Source organism: Lampetra fluviatilis, chromosome 60 (assembly GCF_964198595.1).
Source record: "Lampetra fluviatilis chromosome 60, kcLamFluv1.1, whole genome shotgun sequence".
In the NCBI taxonomy this organism is placed as follows: domain Eukaryota; kingdom Metazoa; phylum Chordata; class Hyperoartia; order Petromyzontiformes; family Petromyzontidae; genus Lampetra; species Lampetra fluviatilis.
The window spans coordinates 3,903,272-3,926,213 of record NC_136334.1 but is presented as its reverse complement, the minus strand read 5'-3'; the positions used below and the strand labels follow the sequence as shown (position 1 = coordinate 3,926,213).

The 22,942-nt window shown below is 46.6% G+C and overlaps 1 protein-coding gene across 1 annotated transcript in view; it reads right to left on the bottom strand.

Moving 5' to 3' along the window:
• LOC144950912 (glycine receptor subunit alpha-2-like) overlaps nucleotides 1-22,334 on the bottom strand; it is a 138,548-nt gene extending 116,214 nt beyond the window's left edge. Inside the window, exon 1 of the mRNA XM_078881081.1 lies at nucleotides 22,180-22,334. Coding sequence (XP_078737207.1) covers nucleotides 22,180-22,253 — 74 coding nt within the window. The 5' untranslated portion in view covers nucleotides 22,254-22,334. The remainder of the gene's footprint in view (nucleotides 1-22,179) is intronic.
• Nucleotides 22,335-22,942: the final 608 nt, after the last annotated feature.

Here is a 22,942-nt window from a genome sequence, read left to right as displayed (position 1 = left end):
GACTTGTGTTGCCTCCGAAACGTCGTGAATTTTATTTTTATTTTTGTTTTGTTTTATTTTACTTTCATTACTTTTAATGTTTTACCTACGTGACTTTACCGAAAAAACCTGAGAATATGAATCATTGCAGTCACGAAAGCTTCAAATCTGGTCTTCATCAGGCGGGGAGATTATGACCGCTTGTGTTTTGTTCGAAACGTCGTCGGTTTTTTGCTTTATTTTCAATTATTTTTTGTATTTAATTATATTATCTGTTATTTTTATTTGCAATCTACGTGACTTTACCGAAAGAACCAATAATATGTCACATCATGGTCCGCAGAAGCATATATCACCGAACTACTGTATAGTTCAGTACTTTTGAATTTTCTCCGGGTCTAGAGAATTTGGCTGCAATAAATATCCACATGATGAGAAGCCAGTTCATTGCGCTATCATTTGTGGCCATGTCACTTCTTAAAAATAGCTATATAGCTCGGTGGGCTTTAACTGGTAAAGTAAACAAACATATCATCTTGGTTCTTTCGGTAAAGTCACGTAGAATTGAAATAATAAAATAATAAAAATAAAACATAATAAAATAATTCTCACGACGTTTCGGCCACAACGCAAGTAGCTGTCCTCAGGTGGCTATGAATCCCTGCAGTCACGAAAGCTTTAAATAAACAAACATAGTTGAGCTTAAATGCCTTCAAATGACCTCTGGTCCATACACTCAGGGGTGCTGCATTTTCCCACCTGCATAATAATCAAACCGGATTATATTTAAATCACGGAGATTAAATTGAGAAAAAAATAACTGCGGAACTAAATTTCAGTGCGTTGGCGTTTTTTTGTGTGTGTGCAGTTACGCTTTCATCACTTTGTGTGTAGGGAGGTCGCACTCACTGCACACAAAGCGCTTGCCACAAATGAGCCACAATACCTCGCTGATCTCGTCAAGGAGCATAAACCACCGTCACGCAAACTCCGATCGTCATCCTCGCAGCAGCGGGGGCTTTTGGCTCAGCCATCGGACAAAGACGGCGGTCACCGCATCGCGCACTTTCAGATGCGCTTCTGTGGCCATCTGGAACGCTCTTCCTTCTGATGTTTGGCAGCAACTGAAGCTAGGCACTTTTAAATAATCTCCATTGAAATCAAATTTCTTGATAACCGATTTTTGTGTTTAGTTTTGATGTCCTTCCCCCACACCTCCAATTAGCACGGTTGGCTAGGTACGGTGCGAAAGAAGTTCAACAAACGTACAAGCAGCTTTTAAAATTGTAGCATTCTTATTTAACACGTAGGCTTTCGCGACCAATATTATTCATAATCAACGTTTTTGGGTTTAGATCGCGTTATTTATAAATATGTCGTAACCCTCCACCACCCGACACGGCCAATCAGTAAAAAAAGTGTCACGTTGACAAAAGAAAAAATAGCAGTGAACTATTTTGTCTTTTGTCAACGTGACACTTTTTTACTGATTGGCCGTGTCGGGTGGTGGAGGGTTACGACACATTTATAAATAACGCGATCTAAACCCAAAAACGTTGATTATGAGCATTCTTATTGTTGTGAGTTGAGCGCTGTAACCACAGTGCCACCTGGCAGTTTAGGATAAAAAAAAATACATAACGATAATAGATTACAGGCCATCAATCCACTGGTCATCCTCGCAGTAGCAGCTTTTGGCTAGCCATAGAACAAAGACGGTCACTGCATTGCACGCTTTCAGATGCGCTGTTGTGGCCGTCTGGAACGCTCTTCCTCTCGACATTAAGAAGTGCATACATACATACAACACACACACTCACCCACTCTCGCACTCACCCTCTCGCCCACACTCACCCACACTCACCCACACTCACTCACCCACACTCACCCACACTCACTCACCCATCCTCTCACCCACTCACACAAAGACAAAGATCCCCCGTATAGCCTAAACAGACTGTAGGAGCAAGTGCTGTTAGCGAGCACCTATGAAGGCCAGAACGGTACACGAGGGGGTGGGTGGCCAGCACCACGCCCAATGGCAATGTTTACACACTGCACCAAGTACTCATTTGAGGCGGAGTAGACCTAGGGAAGGCCCATGACCATTTCAGATAATCGTCAGCGGTGTTAGCCGTGAGCGGGAATCAAACCCGGGCCGCCGGGTTCATAGCGCAGCGCACTAACCGCTACACTACCGCTCCCCACCCACTCACACACCCACTCACCATTTAATACAAAGTGCCTCCGATTGGCACGGATAGCTACGTACGGTACGAAAGAAGCTCCACATACATACATCACGGCCAGCTGCCTGGGATTCGAACCTCGGGCAATAGCGGGTGCCAAGCTCAGCACTCCGACCCACTTGAGCCACCGATATTATAATGAGAAGCAGATTAAGATGCGGCAGGTACACGGTCTCTTGGAGAGAAGAAAAAACACGGCAATGTATTTGAAATAATAATTTGTCAGCGGAGGAACACACACATACGGGAACGTGGATTAGCGTCAAGTAATAGGCACGCCAACGATCAAAAGGAAATTGTGAACAGCACCGCGTGACAGCAGTGAAACCTGTGCAGTGCTTGCAGAAGCAGTGGAGTCCTGAATTATGAAAGCTTTGTAAATGTTTGAACGGCCACAATTGTCCTGGCCATTACTTTTATCTGCAGCGGGACGCATTGCTCGAGATATTTTTTTTTTTGCAAATGATATCCCAATTCTGCGGTTCCGAGTGACATTTTGCGAGGGAGGGAATTCTGCGACGTTGCGGTTGCTCGCTGCAGGCAGCAGCAGCAGCAGTACAGCAGCAAGCAGCATTTCGTCTTAAGCCGTGCAGCCAACATGGATGATTTATTTTGCCGCTAACTGTGGATATCTCTCCCCGCATGGCCGGACGTGACACGGGTCACGGTGGCGAGATGTTAACTACGTCGCCTGGTATACGGGATGCAGCGGGTTCCATCCCGACCACCGATGCCTGCTGTTCATTTGGAGTTGGCGGTGTCTCTCTCTCTCTCCGTGATCGCAATGGATTTTTCTCGGGGTCCTCAAAAATTTTCACTCCACGTTTAGAAACGTGCGTTTCAAGTATTGTGTTTAGTTTGTTGTCCTTCACCCGCACCTCCGATTAGCACGGTGAGCTACGTGAGGTGCGAAAGAAGTTCAACACACATACGTACATTTGGCTGCTATGAATTTCGACGTAATAAGCCACTTCATTGAGCGATCATTTCTGGCCAGGTCGCTTCTGAAAAAGAGCTCTCTTTCGCTCAGTGGGCCTTACTTGGTAAAATAAAAAATGTGTTTTAGTTTAATTTTACATTCGCCATACGTATATATAAGCCACTTCGATGCGCTTTCACGTGTGGCCAGGTCGCCTCTGAAAAAGAGCTAATAGCTCAGTGGGCTTTAACCGGCAATTAAAAAGTTGAATTGATAGCACGACTCACCTTCACGCCGTCATCACACACACGACGCACCCAACGATACCGGTTCATAATCTCACGGTTCCGTGCGGCGATGCGCGCGCGCACGTTGATAATTATCAAAGTAATTATAATAACACTTTAATTTTACATAGCGGCGTCATTCATGCCAGCAGCGTGCCACAATGCTGTACATTCATTTCATATATCTCGGGACCAAATCCCATATACGCGTTTGGCTACGCACGGCACAATATAAGCCCCAACACACGCACACACACACACCGTGCATATGAAAACCCTAGCAAAAAAATCTAAAATGAATAAGCAAATTAAGAAATGGCACCAAAAAAAAAGCACAAATAACAACCAAAAGTTTTCGCGACAAAAAAAAAAGTTCGTCCATTAAGGTCGCATCATTTGTGCATCTCAACGCACGTTTCGTTCCGGCGATCGCTCCGGCCGATACAGCGGTGCTACAAAGCGCTGCGACACAGCGACCCCGATTCGCGAGCTTGCACGGAGTTGCTTATCCCTCACCTTCCTTACGTACAGCGCCGTACGGCCAAACTCCCCTCAGCTGCACTCGTGTTATACGCAACTCGCTATCCAACTTAACCGAGCCGTGAAACATCTCCTGTGTTATATGTGGTTGTCATGGTTACGAGGAGCTGTGTAGCTGATTGGTCCGCCTGTCCAGCTACATTTTTAGGTGTTAAGTTAATTGTCCTTCCCCCACACCTCCGATTAGCACGGTTGGCCACGTCAAATTGTGAAAGAAGTTCAACGTACATACGTCATGGACTCACCCAAGACATTGAGAGGACCCCCTCCCTCATCGACGACCTCAGCACCGATCATCTTCCTGGCTTCGAGCTGCCACGCTGGTCATAGGCCCTGCCTCAACAGGCTCCGCTCCGGCCAGGGTCACCGAGCAGCTGACCTCGGGGCATGGGGCCTAATGTGACCACGGTGCACTCTGCGGATGTGGTCAGCGACGGACCGCGTCACACGGCACATCGTCGACAAGCCAGGATCAATCAGAATTATGGATTTATACCGGAGGAAATTCGATGATCTGCAAAGCTCTTTTTCACAGATATCCAGTAGATGTCCAGTAGGAGCACGGGGTAAGAATGTAACAGAACGGCAAGTGGCCTCCTCATCAGACTCTGGTGGACTCGGGTGGACTCAGGGTCCTCCCTCCTGGCTACGTACGGTGCGAAAGGAGTTCAACAAGCATGCTGCTGATGAGGCCACTGCCATCCGGCTCGGCAAAATGAACGTACAATAATAATGATACATGTAATGGAAACGTGTCAACAGTAGCCCATGATTTAGGTTTTTTCGGTAAAGTCACGTAGGTAAAAACATTAAAAAGTAAAATAAAATAAAAATCACGACGTTTCGGAGGAAACACAAGCTTCCGTCTTCAGGTGGTACCGTCACAGCCACGACAGCTGTATCAAGTAAATGAGAGATTGCAGGAGTTACCACTGCGTTTATATAATGGTTGGAGAAGGTGGTGGGGCATGGGCCGCATACTTATTATTAATATGGTAAGGTGAGGCTTGAGACTAAGAATAGAATGCATAACAAAGGCTGAGCCTTTGTTATGGAGAGGTGCGGTTTGTGACTCAACCTGTAACAGGGAGACCACCACTAAACATGGTAAAACCTTCTCCAACCATTATATAAACGCAGTGGTAACTCCTGCAATCTCTCATTTACTTGATACAGCTGTCGTGGCTGTGACGGTACCACCTGAAGACGGAAGCTTGTGTTGCCTCCGAAACGTCGTGATTTTTATTTTATTTTTATTTTATTTTACTTTTTAATGTTTTTACCTACGTGACTTTACCGAAAAAACCTAAGAATATGAATCATTGCAGTCACGAAAGCTTCAAATCTAGAAGTAGCCCATGAGTTTATTTACTGTGCCAGCCATACATAATAGGCGATCTGAACAACAGCATCTGTCCCAGCAGTACAAATGATACAAAAAAAATCACATTCATCAATAACACCCTGGTCTTAAACACAATAAATATATAAGCAACGTTTTGGGCAATGGCCCTTCTTAATATCGCATAGGTTGCAGCGATGATACGTTCCTCGGCTGCTCCTGCTGACGCGGTTATCTGGCTTGACCAACCTGAATGTGAATCTTTTTTTAGTTGGTTGCCCTGCATCTACATCAGCAGACGTTGGAAAGGATGAAGAAGAATAATAGACTCTTTGGTTCTTTCGGTAAAGTCACGTAGGTGAACAAAAAAAATCACGACGTTTCGATTGCAACACAAGCAATCATCATCAGGTGTGACAACCACAGCAAGAAAAAATATTCTTTTCACCTACGTGACTTGACCGAAAGAACCAAAGAATATGGATCCTTGCAGTCACGGAAACTTCAAATCTAGAAAGAATAAGATAACACGTGCAAATGTCGCCACGCCCAATTCACAAAATTACGAATGAGGCGTCATGGTGCACCACTCTGCTACTCCTTCACGAAATCATCTGGCTCAACCACCTCGGTGTATACATCACGGCCACACGACACGCACGCACGTACCGAGGAGGCCACTTTGCGACACAAGCGAAAGCCACGGGAGCTGTTGCGCTTGGAAGCACGAACAATAAAACGTCATCACTGGAGAACAATAAAACTTCATCGCTGGAGAACAATAAAACTTCATCACTGGAGAACAATAGAACGTCATAACTGCAGAACAATAGAACGTCATCACTGCAGAACAATTAAACTTCATCACTGGAGAACAATATAACGTCATCACTGCAGAACAATAGAACATCATCACTGGAGAACAATAAAACATCATCACTGGAGAACAATAAAACGTCATCACTGGAGAACAATACAACATCATCACTGGAGAACAATAGAACATCACTGGAGAACAATAAAACGTCATCAATGGAGAACAATCGAACTTCATCACTGGAGAACAATAAAACGTCATCACTGGAGAACAATAAAACATCATCACTGGAGAACAATAGAACATCACTGGAGAACAATAAAACGTCATCAATGGAGAACAATAGAACTTCATCACTGGAGAACAATATAACTTCATCACTGGAGAACAATACAACATCATCACTGGAGAACAATAGAACGTCATCACTGGAGAACAATAGAACGTGATCACTGGAGAACAATGAAACATCATCACTGGAGAACAATGAAACATCATCACTGGAGAACAATGAAACGTCATCACTGGAGAACAATAGAATGTCATCCCTGGAGAACAATAGATCTTCATCACTGGAGAACAATACAACATCATCACTGGAGAACAATAGAACTTCATCACTTGAGAACAATAGAACGTCATCACTGGAGAACAATAGAACATCATCACTGGAGAACAATGAAACGTCATTACTGGAGAACAATGAAACGTCATCACTGGAGAATAATAGAACGTCATCACTTTAGACCAATGCTGTGTATACGGATCTCAAGAGTTTATTGAGCAGCATTCCTTTAACTCTCTTAAATTAAATGAGCTGAAAAACAGTGTCAATGCCACCACTTTTCCTATATAAATATTTCCATCTTACAAAAGAAAAAAGTAGTTCATCAAAAAGCAAGGGGGACAATTGCTGTCGTTGTTTTACAACGGTATACAATTGAACAAGAGAAAGCCTTATCTCGGCAGTAGAACCGCCGGGAACAAATCGCATCGCTGCAAAGATTTTAGCGCGACATCAAAGTGCCGTTCCGCAAAAGGCTCGCTCGGCAAAGCCACTGCGACGCGTCCGGCGGTGAGCGAGCGCTCGCTCCCACGACAAACTTTGCCGTCGTAAAAAATTAAAATGTCAAAAAGGAGCGCGGCACAGATAAATGCTACCGCCGCATCGCGCGGTGAGCTGAGGACGGAGGGGATGACAAACGGGTCTCGATTCCAAGGATGAACTTCTATATCAGCCGGAGCATTCATTTCCCTTCACTATAATTGATTTTGCAGAGCCTATACCTACGTGTACTGCATAGTTGCATGGCATAGTGAATTTTCGGCTGAGGAGGGGGCAAAATATACACATGGGGTGCTGCGATGGCGAGATGTTAACTACCTCGCCTGGTATACATGAGGTCGTGGGTTCAATCCCGATCCTAGCACCCGCTGTATATTTCTAGTTTGCGTGTGTCTCTCTCCCTGTGGTCGTGTGGACTTTTTCCCACATTTAGAATGAACGTGCGTTCACGGAGTATTTTGGCTGCTATAAATTTCCACTCGATAAGCCACTTCGTCGAGCTATCATTTGTGGGCAGGTCACTTCAAGTCATTAGCAGCTGGCAGAGCCGAGCTCCAATAGAAGTGAATGACGCAATATTTAGCTTCACATTCTCAGCGAGGATAAAAAACAAAACTATTGCAATATTTGTAGATGCCAGCTTTAACTCTACGGCGAATGTAAAGAGGCAAACACGAGAATATAATTGATAAGTTGCCATTGGAGTGAGGAATGAGCTAAATTTCGATTTAAAGCTTTCGTGACTGCAGGGATTCATCTTCTTGGTTCTTTCGGTAAAGTCACGTAGAAGGGAAGTAATAAAATAATAAAAATGAAACATAATAAAATTTCGATTTAAAGCTTTCGTGACTGCAGGGATTCATCTTCTTGGTTCTTTCGGTAAAGTCACGTAGAAGGGAAATAATAAAATAATAAAATTAAAACATAATAAAATACAATTCTCGCGACGTTGAACGTCGTGAGAATTATTTTATTATGTTTTTGAACGTCGTGAAAATTATTTTATGTTTTATTTTTATTATTTTATTACTTCCCTTCTACGTGACTTTACCGAAAGAACCAAGACGTTGAACGTCGTGAGAATTATTTTATTATATTTTATTTTTATTATTTTATTAATTCCCTTCTACGTGACTTTACCGAAAGAACCAAGAAGAGGAATGAGCTAGGCAAAATGATAACGATTACAAAACACGTTTGTGGACTCTAAGGAATCGAGAAAATGGACAATGGAAGAGCTCACATGGTGAATTTTGAAATAAAATCCGTCTTGGTTTTTTTAAATTACATTTTATGAAACATATCTACAACCAAGTCCCAATGATGAATGCGTTCTTCAGATGAAGAGGAGAAACGTGTCAAATGTCACACTTAGTAAACGCCACCGCCCTTGAGTGTGAAAAGAGGAAGATCTGGAGCAGGTGAGATTACTGTGAACGTGAGATAACAAGAAATGGGACCGGCTGCGAGAACAAACATTCGTGAAACTGTCTATTAGATGTGAATTAAATACGCCAATCGTGGAACTGACACCTCAATCGATCTTCTTTTCGAAATTTTAACCAGTTAGTGTTGGTGAGGCTGCTGCTGCTGCTGCATTGGCAATGGTTCAGAATTACAAATGACACAAAAAATTGTATTCGCTAAGTAAAAAATAAAACAATTATCACCAACGTTTCAGGCAACAGGTCTTCATTTCGGACAACAGAAGGACCATTACCCTGAATGTTGCCTGTTAGATTTTTTTGTGAAGGACAGAGTGCTATTGCCGGCATGTGTTGAGTGTTTTATGTATTGATTTAAAGCTTTTGTGACTGCAGGAATCCACACTCTTTGGTTCTTTCGGTAAAAAGTCACGTAGATAGAAAATTAATAGATCACGACGTTTCGATCGCAACACAGGCGACCGTCTTCTGGTGAGAGAGAGAAAGCTACTGAAACTAGGTCTTATATAGGCCTGAGATAGGTGCAGCCTCAGGGTAAGAGGGCGGCGCTAGAGATGGTCTCCCTGAGGCTGTGGAAGTGGCTATTGTATTGTGAGAGATTAGCATGTCAATGGACAAGCTTAGTATGTCACAGCATCGGTGACTTGCTTAGTAAGTCACAGCATCGGTGACTGAGCGAGAAGGACATCCAAGCCCGTCAAAAATGGCGACACAAGTGCCTTGGTAAATGTGAACAATCAATCGCAAGGACGGTAAACAGAAAACTAAAATTGGAATCATAGGATTCAAATAGTTGTCATTTCAAAATAAGCTTATCGATAACCACATTTACCTCACACCATTGTGAATGTATTTTTTTTATCCATTAAAAGATAAAAAAAATTTGCTACGTATAATCACGAAAAAACTTTTCTCGTGCGACAAAACGTTGTTACCCATAATGCCCCACAGCAATGCAAAATGAGTGTGTACCACAATTTTATATCTTTGTGTTATTTTAAGCAAGTGGATGGAGTGCTCTTGCCAAAGACATCTGGCAACCCATCGGCATTTGTTTGCCAAGAAGTCTTCGTAAATGTGAATAATCAATCGCAAGCACAGTAAATGGGAAAACAAAAAATTGGGATAACAGGAATCATGTAGTTTTCATTTCCAAATAAGCTTATCGATAACCACATTTGCCTCACACCATTGTGAACGTATTTTTTTGGCCATTAAGAGATTAATTTTTTTGCTACGTATAACCACGAAAAACTGTTCGTGGATGGCAAAACGTTGTTACCCATAATGCCCCACAGCAATGCAAAATGAGAGTGTGCACAATTCTAGATTTTTACGTTGAGCAAGTGGATGGAGTGCTCTTGCCAAAGACATCTGGAAACCCATCGGCATTCGTTTAACACGCCCAACTCCGCTAATTAGGCCCAAAAGGTCAAAAACCAGTCCACGGGGTTTGCTTGCATAAACAAATACCGCTGGATAAAATCGATCCGGTCAGTAACCTTGTTTTTGTATTCACATGTGGATACACAAACGCAGAGGTCTGCTGACGCAGAATATATTTTTTAAAATTCTGAATATACGAGGGTGTTATTGATGATGATGATGATGATAATTTGTGCGGAGCGGACAGCAAGCTATTACCGATCGTTAATCGAATCATCCACGTCCGGGCAATTGCAGCGGGGTAGCGGGTGCTGAGCACGTGAATCCCACACCCCCTCCCCGAGTTCAGAGCGTAAATGAGCTTTGTGGAATTTGCAAAGGGATTAACCTGAACTGCTCTACCACTATTGGCTTACGTAGGCTGCCTGTCGTGTGTTTACCCTGCTGACCTACGTTAAGCTCTGCTGCTCCCCGACGCTGCCTCTGCCTCTCGCGGCGCACGCTGGCGGCGTCGTCGTCGCCCTCCATCCTCATCCTTTGTGCGCGTCACAGCAATCGCCCCGCCCCCCGCCCCCCGCTTAACGAACTCACGGCCCTGCCCTCTGACCTCACACACGTTGGCCGCAGCCCCAGAGTGGACTCCTCCACAAATCTGGCTGTCGCCTGATGAAGCTGGTTGTAATTACTGGCGAAACGTCGTACTCCGATTGTAAATGTTGTTGCTTGATTCTCCAACACACCGGCGCGCTGTACTTGTATACTACACTGTACACTACACTATACACTACAATACACTACACTATACACTACTACACACTACACTATACACTACTATACACTACACTATACACTACACTATACACTACTATACACTACACTATACACTATTATACACTACACTATACACTACTACACACTACACTACACACTAGTGCTGTACTAGTGACGAATTGTCCACGTTCTGTTTACGTGACAACCCTCACTAGTTGGCTGTGTCGGGTGTTGGAGGATTTTAGCGACACATTTATATATTTACGCGATCTAACCCCCAAAAAAACCTCTATTATGGTTGACCATCTCTCCAAAATCCTTCCTGCCGCGGTCCTGTACAGCCACGCCAGGTCTGCCCGGCAGAGCCCCAGATGGCGAGAGGAACGGGGTAAGAGTATGGGGGGGGGGGGGGGCTTTGCGAAATCAGCAACGCAACGAGTCCCTTAATCGTGAAAACCTGCAGTCAAGTCTGGCCACCTTGGCTTCGATGTGCCACGCCATTTGGCGTTCCTTGGTGAATGTGAAATTTAACTAAAACACATTTTAATTTCACCAGGTAAGGCACACTGAGCTGCACAGATCTTTTTTTTTCCAGAAGCGACCTGACCACAAATGATTGCTCAACGAAGTGGCTTACCAGGTGGAAATTTATACCAGCCAAATAGCCTGAACTCGTGATGTCGATTGAATATGTTGGGGGAAAGACCAGAGGACCTGGAGAAAAATCCACGCGATCACAGCGAGAGAGAGACGCAAACTAAAAATATATAGCAGCAGGCGTCAGGGTCAGGATCCAACCCACGACCTCCTGTATACCAGGCGAGGTAGTTAACATCTCCTAGCCACCGTGATGATGAGAGAGAGACATGCAAACTCCAAATATACAGCAGGCGTCAGGGTCAGGATCCAACCCACGACCTCCTGTATACCGGGCTGGGTAGTTAACATCTCCTAGCCACCGTGATGATGAGAGAGAGAGACACAAACTCCAAATATACAGCGTCAGGGTCACGATCCAACCCACGACCTCCTGTATAACGGGCGGGGTAGTTAACACCTCGGCACCGCTGCGAGGGATATACGGAACGCAAGATGTTCTCAAACCTGCCGATGGCTCAATCGTCTGAAACAAAACACTCTGCCCGCACTGGACGAGTCTGGGCGAGGATAGCGGCGGCTCGCAGCCCCCCCCCCCCCCTCGTGAATTCCTCTCCGTCGAGTCCCTTACCCACGCGCCTTTTACTCCATCGCTTGCAATGTCCCCCGCGACAACGACGACAACAACAAAATGTTTTGTTGAATCCCAAAGCGCGGCTCCCTCGTTTCGTCCATCCATGTGAAGTAGAATCGATGGAACAAGTTGAATGAAAAATCTTTCGTGACTGCAGGAATTCATATTCTTCGGGTCTTTCGGTAAAGTCACGTAGATAGGTTAAAAGAAAATAACAAAAACTACGACGTTTGGACCACAACACAAGCGATCGTTATCCTCCTGATGATGATCCCTTGTGTTGTGATTGAAACGTCGTAGTTTTTTTGTTATTTTCTTTGAACCTATCTACGTGACTTTACCGAAAGACCCAAATAAAAAGTTGAATGCAACTGAGAGTCTGTGACCGATTCATCGTATTGCGGTACCAGAAGGCGCCCCCCCCTCCCTCCCCACACCTCCCCTGCGGCTTCCACCCCCCTCCCATGCTCCCATTCCTCTCTCTCCCCCAGCCTCCCGCTGTGTGACGATGCCGAGGAGGACTGTGATGCCAGTCGAGTGAACGCGACGTCACTGCTCGGCTCATCTGCCCTGTGAGGGCGAGGCAGACAGCGGCCTCAAGCATGAGTGGCGTGACGAAATTTAAATCAATAACCATCACTTACACACCCTATTGTCAACCCACTGCTCATGCCATGCTGGTCGTGGGGTTTATTTAACGAATACTTCACCGCTACACTACTATACACTACACTATACACTACACGACTGTGCTAAATTTAAAACGAAATTCATTGGAACTGATTTTTTTTTTTGCGATTAGTTCATTATCCTTCCCCCCGCACCATCCGATGAGCATGGTTGGCGACGTGCGGTGCGAAAGAAGTTCAACGTACATCACCGCGCTGGTGGTGAAGGGAGTGGTCGACCCGGGGCCAGTTCACGTGACGACTGGCCGCTGCTGTCAGCTGTAGGGCGAGGAATTGAACTCGGGTAACACGAGGTTCGGGGCACAGCACGTGCGTATCGGCCGCCCGCTCCCCCCCTCGGAGTACGATTAGAGTGGACAAGGAAAAAAACCTCTCTCAGCCGAACCCGGCTAAGCCAGGATTCAGGGGATGAATACATTTTCTAAGTGAAATTATTCATTTGTTTCACTCCATTTGGAGCACGGTTCACACGATGATTAATCTTCGCATGTAGGGACGTGGCGTTCTGCGGTCATTCGGCACGGGTCCATCGATTGTACCAGTTGGCCTCGCGATCTGCTGCTGCTGCTGCTGCTAGTGCTGCTCTCTCTCTCTCTCTCGACCTTGCGCGTTCATTTTGTAAATACTTCACGAGACACGTGATATATATGTTTCAAATCGATTCGAGGGCGTCGGGAAAATCTCAAGAGTCTTCCACGTCCAGCGAACCTCGGGCTTCCGCCCGTCTGCTTCGCGACGGTGGTTTCGCGACCCGGGATTCGAACTGCGGTGATGCGCTGCCATTGGAGGAGGGGGATTGAGAAGGAAGGAAGGAGGAGGAGGGAGAATTAAGGAAGGAGGAGGGGGAGGGAGGAGGAGGATGACAACCCTTCCCCCTTCCAATAACGTATGTGTACATCATAATAATAAGGTTTTTCCCCTTTTTTCTGGCGACAAAACTGAAACCTTTTGCAAGGAATCATGTTTACATTAACCACAATACTTGCAGTCAAAATGGCAAAGGAGGCCTCATGATATGTGTACATCATCATTGCGTGTACGTCATCCGTTTTTATTCGGATTCTGTTCAATGACGTAAGTGTATCTGATCGGAACAGAACGGGAAGAAAAAACATATTAACTTCACAGGTACCGAGGCTCCCACAAGGCCGTGCGGGAGGGCGTGTGGCACAGTGTCGGCGCAGGGCTATCGTAGAGTGCGGCGGTCGCGTCGCTACAGTTCTCTGCGGTGAGTAAAAACGTCTTTAAAAACAGCGGCGCTGCTACGCCTGTCTAAATAAAATGAACGTTCAACCGCTCGCGTATTCCGAGATTCGGAGGTGAACGGGACACCCACCCACCCTGCAACTTGCAGTGCGTCTCGGAACGGGGAAGGGTTAATGGAGAGCAATCTGAGTCTACCCGGGAGCGATCGGGATGACCAGAGAAAGCAGTGGAATTAGTTCACCCAGAATAACCACCGTCGGCTGCCGTGTGACAACTGACGGAAGAGGAAGGGAAGAGTTGAGATGATTGAATCATTTTCAGTAGGCCGGAAGAAATCAAATAAAATCACCAGACAAGGCTTCCAAAGATTTTACCCTGCTGGAGAATACTGTCAAATAATTGTGATGTCGCTGCCTTGCGAAACCTTTCTTGTGCGGAGAACGGAGGAAATAGATACAAACGCAGCTGACGGACCATTTGGATCCGAGACCAGCTTGACTAAGCCGCCACACATTCTCGAATGATGTTCACAGATGCTCGGAGTCCCTTATGTGTGCCGTGTCCTTTCTCAAAAGGTATTGGCCAAACACAGCCTTCCTTTTCCATTCATCTCCGTCCACGATATTTAATCAAGAACTTTGCATCGGATACTCCTCCCAGTTGCATCCAATCGTTCAAATTGCTTAAGTAATTTAATTCGCCGTTTGCCCTGGCTTCTTGTACAGTGTCTATAATTTTCCGAGTAAAAACGCGTGCATAGCCAGTCTCGCGTTTTTTAATTACACGTACAGCAAATCTATCTTTGCCTTGCTCTAATGATTCTCATAAATGCTCTTCTCGCACTCCCTGCTGATAACCCTAACGCGTTTTACATTACACACCTCGGTCTGTCAGCGAAATTTTGAACGATCGTTCTTCTGAAGAAAAAAAAACACATTTCTTGTCGCTCTGCAGGGTCTTTGTAATTGTTCAGCTGTCGTATGCACGCAGGGTGCACATGCAACACTGCAGTATTCAAATTATCGGTGGCTAGGAGATGTAAATTACCTCGCCTGGTACACAGGAGGTCATGGGTTTCGATCCTGAACCTTACGATGCCTGCTGTATATTTGGAGTTTTCTTGTCTCTCTCTCTCTTTGTCCCTGTGGTGGTGTGGATTTTCCACACGTTTAGAATCAACATATGTTTCGACTATTTCGCTGCTATAAACGTCCACATCATGATAAGCCGCTTCGTTGAGCTGTCGTTTGTGATAGCCAAGCTTCTTCTGAAAAATAGCTATATAGCTCAGTGGGCCTCACCTGATAAAATTAAATTAGTTTAAATCTTGACTTAAAGCTTTATTGACTGCAGGAATTCATACTCTTTGGGTCTTTCGGTAAAGTCACGTAGATAGAAAAATAAAAAAATATTTTTTAAATCACGACGTTTCGATTGCAACACAAGCACATGAAGACGATTGCTTGTGTTGCGATCGAAACGTCGTGATTTTTTATTACTTTATTATTTTTCTATTTACATGACTTTGGGGCCGTCCATAAATGACGTCACGCGATTTTGGACGATTTTTGAGACCCCCCCCCCCCCCTTCGTCACACGGCGTCACGAAAAGTCAGACCCCGGTCCCCTCAAATATGAAGTCACAAAGCTCTGCCCCCCCCCTTCAAATATGACGTCACAAAGCTCTGTCCCCCCCCTCAAATATGACGTCACAAAGCTCTGCCCCCCCCCCCCCCCCAAAAAAAAACATGCTTCAAATCGCTTTAAACTATTGTCATTGTAGTGCATATTTAATGCGGCGCTGCACTCTGATGTTGTAGGAGAAAACATTTATTTAAAAGTCTATTTAATTATAATTCCTTATTTTTCAATGCAGATCCCATTTTCTGAAAGATATCTTTTGCCAAGTGCTACTGTCCTCTCTGCGACCCACAACACCATAAAAGTGCTTGGGGAATATCCAACTGTACTTTTAGTCCAAAATAATTAATAAACCCAACCCTGGAGCACAAACACAAACACCTCCGCGCTCGTCTGTATCCATACTCCAAGCCTGTTGTTGCGTTGCGGCTGTTTATAAATTTAGAATTTCGCTTCAGCCGGGCAGGTAGAAAGCCAACAGAGACACGCCGCTTTTTTCGGGGAGGAGAGCGATCGATTTACGACACAGAGATTAATTCAAACATTAGATTCCGACCGTTGGGCCAGCAGCGTCGAAATAAATTAGCTTCACGTTGCCGCTGACATCCGTTCAAAATTGTTTAAGCCGTACAAAATATTTCCCGAGACCGAGAGTGCGCCGCGCAGGTGAACACCCATCCCGCAGTTAGCCGGGGACCCTGTCACGTGCCCTCGCTTGAACGGACGGTTCACGTGGACGGTTCAAATGGAGGGTTCACATGCACGGAGCACATGCATGGTTCACATGCACGGTTCACACCGACGGTTGACGTGGACCGTTCAAGCTGACCGTTCACACGGACGAGCGAAATGCTCTGACGGTCTCCTGCTATCTCGTTCAGGCGCATTTATGTTTTTAGGTTTTTTCGGTAAAGTCACGTAGGTAAAAAATTTAAATTAATAAAATAAAAATCACGACGTTTCGGAGGCAACTCAAGCTTCCGTCTTCAGGTGGAACCGTCACAGCACGATAGCTGTATCAAGTGAGAGCTACTTGATACAGCTATCGTGCTGTGACGGTTCTACCTGAAGACGGAAGCTTGTGTTGCCTCCGAAACGTCGTGATTTTTATTTTATTTTACTTTTATTAATAAAAAAAAATTTACCTACGTGACTTTACCGAAAAAACCTAAGAATATGAATCCTTGCAGTCACGAAAGCTTCAAATCTAGAACGTATTTATGTTAGCACAGGAGAACAAGAAAAATACGAGGCGATAAACTGAATTTGTGGCTATCACGATTTGCTGAATCTTGGAATTATAATTATTCTAACGATTCTAATTATAAAATGTGATATATGGATTTATCAATTCGCCTTCTCAGCCTCATCGATTTTGAGCGCAGCGCATTGTAAAATCGGTGGTGTGTACTTGGAACATTCTGTAATTTGCGTGTCCCCTGCTACTCACTCCCTGGATAGGAGGACGCACGCGTACGTTGCGGATGTCTAGTCTGTCCGAGTGACAGTGATCCACACGGGTGTATACAGTGAGAGAAAAAAGTATTTGATCCCCTGCTGATTTTGTACGTTTGCCCACTGACAAAGAAATGATTAGTCTATCATTTTAATGGTAGGTTTATTTGAACAGTGAGAGACAGAATAACAACAACAAAATCGGTCGTGGATGGGTATTCCAGCATGACAATGACCCAAAACACACGGCCAAGGCAACGAAGGAGTGGCTCAAGAAGAAGCACATTAAGGTCCTGGAGTGGCCTAGCCAGTCTCCAGACCTTAATCCCATAGAAAATCTGTGGAGGGAGCTGAAGGTTCGAGTTGCCAAACGTCAGCCTCGAAACCTTAATGACTTGGAGAAGATCTGCAAAGAGGAGTGGGACAAAATCTGTCCTGAGATGTGTGCAAACCTGGTGGCCAACTACAAGAAACGTCTGACCTCTGTGATTGCCAACAAGGGTTTTGCCACCAAGTACTAAGTCATGTTTTGCAGAGGGGTCAAATACTTATTTCCCTCATTAAAATGCAAATCAATGTATAACATTTTTGACATGCGTTTTTCTGGATTTGTTTTTTGTTATTCTGTCTCTCACTGCTCAAATAAACCTACCGTTTAAATTATAGAATGATCATTTCTTTGTTAGTGGGAAAACGAACAAAATCAGCAGGGGATCAAATACTTGTTTCCTTCACTCTACATATCCCTCGTGGCTTCCACACTGGCTTGCCATCAACCACCAACATTGCAACGTGGTATTAGTGAGCTGGGCAGGCCCGGAGTTAATTTGTCGTGATGTATTATCACGGACGTCAGGATATTAATTCCTTTATTTTATTTTGTTGTAACGGTGGAAGAACGCAAGCCGCAGAAGACAAGGCTTTCGTTCAAAACTGTGGACGTCACAATTATCCTGTGGCGTCGCAACGTCCACCCCCTCCCCCCCTTCGTCACACGGCGTCACAAAAAGTTAGACCCCCCCCCCTCAAATATGACGTCACAAAGCTCTGCCCCCCCCCCCCCAAAAAAATATATAAAACATGCTTCAAATTGCTTTAAACTATTGTCATTGTAGTGCGTATTTAATGTGGCGCTGCACTCTGATGTTGTAGGAGAAAACATTTGTTAAAATTTATATTTAATAAAGTAGAACGTGTTGTCTATAATTATTTAAAGTTGCGCATTTTGATGTGACGTCACATTTGTCAACCCCCCCCCCTCGTCACACATCGTCACAAATGTCTGACCCCCCCCCCCCCTAGGTGCGTGACGTCATTTATGGACGGCCCCTAACGTCGCTCCCCGATTTTTCGCTACCTGCGATGTTGCAAATTGCAAATGGCCGTTCGATCGTTGCTGCATTCGCTTTTGCTCCGGGTCCCGTTATATATTGCCCTGAAGCAGAATTAAACGACAACAAATCTTGACTTAAAGCTTTCGCGACTGCAGGAATTCATATTCTTGGGTCTTTCGGTAAAGTCATCGAGATAGGTTCAAAGAAAATAACAAAAAAAAACAAAAAACTACGACGTTTCGATCAGGAAGACGACCACGTATTTTTGTAATTTTTTTGTTATTTTCTTTGAACCTATCAATGTGACTTTACCGAAAGACCCAAGAATATAAAACAACAGCACATTCTACGGACCGCTTCAGTTCCGCAGAAATCGCTTATTGCTGACATTCAGACGCAACGGGAAGAGTCTTGACGAGCTACGACGTCTCCATAACAGAGATGTTTTAGGCGTTAAATATATAAATGCGTCGTTAAACCCGCCACCACCCGACACAGCCAACTAGTAAGGGTTGTCAGTAAACAGAACGTGCCAATTCGTCACTAGTACACCACGCCGGTGTGTTGGAGAGCCTAGCCACAACATTTACAATCTGTCTCTGCAACAGTACTCAGTACTCGCCGATATTCATAGGCTTACACATTCATGGACTCACACAGAGACCAATAGACTCTCACCGAGATTCATAAGCTTACACATTCATGGACTCACACAGAGACCAATAGACTCTCACCGAGATTCATAAGCTTACACATTCATGGACTCACACAGAGACCAATAGACTCTCACCGAGATTCATAAGCTTACACATTCATAGACTTACACAGAGACCCATAGACTCTCACCGAGATTCATAGGCTTACACATTCATGGACTCACACAGAGACCCATAGACTTTCACTGATATTCATAGGCTTACACATTCATGGACTCACACAGAGACCAATAGACTCTCACCGAGATTCATAAGCTTACACATTCATAGACTTACACAGAGACCCATAGACTCTCACCGAGATTCATAGGCTTACACATTCATGGACTCACACAGAGACCCATAGACTTTCACTGATATTCATAGGCTTACACATTCATGGACTCACACAGAGACCCATAGACTCTCACCGAGATTTATAGGCTTACACATTCATGGACTCACACAGAGACCATTAGACTCTTACCTATATTCATAGGCTTACACATTCATGAACTCACCCAGAGACCTATAAACTTACGTAGAGGTATAGAGACTAACGCAGACATTTGATTTCAGCTGGAAGGACCCGATCAGCTATGACGTCTCTTATTCAAAGAGTCCCAGGCTGGGGGTCAGGCATTGGTGAAAAACGTACAGAGGGAGTTGACAAGTTAGACAATCGTACGTAAATTAAAATCATACAGAATCAAATGTAACAGCAACAGTTAAAGGTGCTGAATGGAGCCCGGCGAGTAATCGATTATTGGGGGGGGCATGTGGGCATGTGCCTCCCCAATAATCCGATCGAAATCCCTAATTTCGATTAGATCATTGGGGTTTATTAGTAATAAATCGGCATTTTGCGACCCCCACTGCCACTGTGTAGCATATTATTACGTGGCCAGGGACTCTATGAGATGATAGGACAATAGTCTGAGTTCATAATTGGCAATAAGTAACGGCAAAGCGGTTATAAGTGACTCACAGAGTTGTGCGCAGTTCCGTATACAGTCCACGACTTCCCTGAAGGCATTCACCTTCAGCGAGCGCGATGCCGATCACACAACGCGGTTCGAATTCGACCCTCGATCGATGGCTGCACCATCGCCGCACACTCGTTGAATAAAAAGCAAGGGACAAGTCCTTACTTCGTAACAACTCCTCTATAATTTCTCATTGCTGGAGGGGTTACCACCCCCCCTACCTGAAAATCCTGGCTCTGCAATTGCACCCCCCACCCCCCCCAGGCGAGGAGCTCGCGTCTGGCTCCCAGTTCCAAATGGCTTCAAGAGAGTGGGGTCTCGAAAAGATGTGACTCTCGCATTAAATCGTGGGAGGGGGTGGGGTGTTCTTCTGCTGCACAACCGAACAATGTGCTTGGTCAGGAGTAGCAAACCACACGGACCATCTCCTGAGATGCCCTGCAGCACCCATAATGCACTGCTATCTCAAGATGTTGGCAATGCCAACGCCAAGAAGCGGTGGGAATGTGCAGAATATCGGGGGGAAAGACCCAATCGAGGTTGTTGGACAGGAGAGAGATGACGAAGAGTTAAAACGTCATGACGAAGAGCGCACAAGCGGCGGGGGGGGGAGCATTACTCCGCGTTCGGCAAAATCTGTAACCCACCACCACGCGTCACTTGGCACTCTGGCACGGTCAATCTGTAAGTGCCGTGTCATTGCATAGATCCATTTTGCGATACGCAAATCGAGAACTCAGAAATCCCGCCCGCCACCTTCCGGCGGTGTGCGGCAAATGTGATTCGGTCGCCACCACCGATGAACGAGAGAGAAGGGCTGAACCGTGGGTTAGCCCCGCACAGAAGGGGAAGTTTGGGGGGCGAGGGGGGGGCATCGTCACGAACGCACAGAAGGAGTGGGGGGGGGTGCGCGCGCACCACTCCCGATGCAATTATCTGGTTGTCAACCATCTCGATGTAAACAATATGACAACAACAACAACAACAAAACAACAACAAGGTTGCGCTACACATATCAGTGGCTCTTTAACCTTTCCTGCAGCCTTGCCAACCCCTTTGGTTCCCAATCGTCGCAACAACAAAACGTGTTCGATGTTAATACACACACCGGTTTGATGGAAACAAAGTGTAGGTTGTCGCGCTCGTGTGATCCGTGCATAAATTTGAGTTTCGGTGCTTAACCTTCAAAACAAACATCTGGCCGCGTCTCGCAACCACACGTCCCCCCAAAGGGCATCTCGCACCCCCAGAGGGAGCGTGCACCCCCCCCCCCAGGCTCAGAGCCACCAATCCCCATCGACATCAGAGCCGTGCTATGGAGCGAGACGCGCGCGCGGTATGCAACAGAGGTCCGACGGAGTCGCAACGAGACCCACGGACTCACTGCAGGGGTCCGACGACTCGTGACGGCGTTCTGTATCGATTCGGACACAGAAATCACAGGACTCAGGTGGAGACCCAAGAGGCTCGCCGCGAATATCTACGCAGGCGATTCAGATTGCAGAACAGCCGCAAAGAGACCCACGGACTCTGGGGTCGAGATCTGTGCAGAAGACGGCTATGCAAACACTCCCGCTTACCGCGGACGCACGCAATCATCTGGCTCGGCAAATTTACCTACGATGTAAAACAAAACTAACACGACACGAGAACACCACAGCCGCCGCTCTCACACACGCCAACGTCGCCGCGGGACTTCTTACGCACCGTACCACGTCGGGGAAGGTGCGCGGAGACGGACTCACGAGGAGGATCTTCAGAGCAACGCGCGCCGCGCACATTTGTGGCACGGGGTGAGCTCCGTCGAGCAAACGCAGCAGCTGCAGCTGTAGCTACTGCTGCTGCTGCGTTTGCTTGGAGTTGAAATCGCAGGCGGCCAGGAAAGCCACGAAACCATCAGCAATACGCACGCACACTCATCATTATAATTATTCTGATTCACAATCGTCGCTTCGGCGTCTCCGCTTTCCCCACCCAACCCACCCACCCCCCCCGACTCCGAGGGACAGGCCGCGCGCGTTCAGGTCTCGACACAATCAGCGGCCGCGGCTTTACTCGTGGGGTGCCCGGGGTGCCTACCCACGGGGGTCGCCCCCCACACTCGCGACTGGCACACGAGGAGGAGGGTCCCCGCCACTCACCGCTGGCCGGCACCGAGCTGCGCCTGCAGCAGCAGCGACAGCGGCAGCAGCAGCAGCAGCGAGAGGCGCCTCATGGCTCCACGGGTAGCAGCGCGGCGGCTACAGCGACCGAAGCGATCGCCTCCTCTTCCCTCCTCCTCCTCCACGCCGCTGGGGCACACGCGGGGCGCTAACGCCAGAGACGCGGGGGGGAGGGGGGGCGACTATGCGGTGTTGGCGCTGGAGCGCTGCGAGTGCCGACGCCGATGGTGCTGATGCAGCTGCTGCAGCTGATTCTGCTGCTGCTGATGATGATGATGCAGCTGATTCTACTGCTGCTGCTGCTGCAAGGCGGGAGGAGCAGCAGGAAGGTCGCCGCCGCCGCCGCCGCCTCCTCGCGATGGGGCTGGCGGCCTCGCCGCCGAGTGAAGGAAGAGCGAGGTGGAGCGAGCGATGAAGAAGAATCTGGTGGTGGTGGTGGACTGAAGAGGTGGTAGTTTGAGTGTGCAGCGGAAGAGGAATGAAGCGGAGGGGAGAGAGAGAGAGCGAGAGAGGCAGTGGGAGGAGCCAGGGGCACACGAAGCTGCAGTTGCGGCGCGCACCCAGAGATTTACGACAGAGGAGGAGGCAGCAGCGAGTGGACACGGCTCGCATCCCTAATGCGCAGGCTACTACGAGGAGTGGACACGCGGGATGTCCGTCAGAGAGAGTGTGTGTGTCCTGGCTCACTAGGGAGACAAAGGCGTCCGTGCGTGGAGTTGTCCATCCCCCCCTCCCCCCCTTC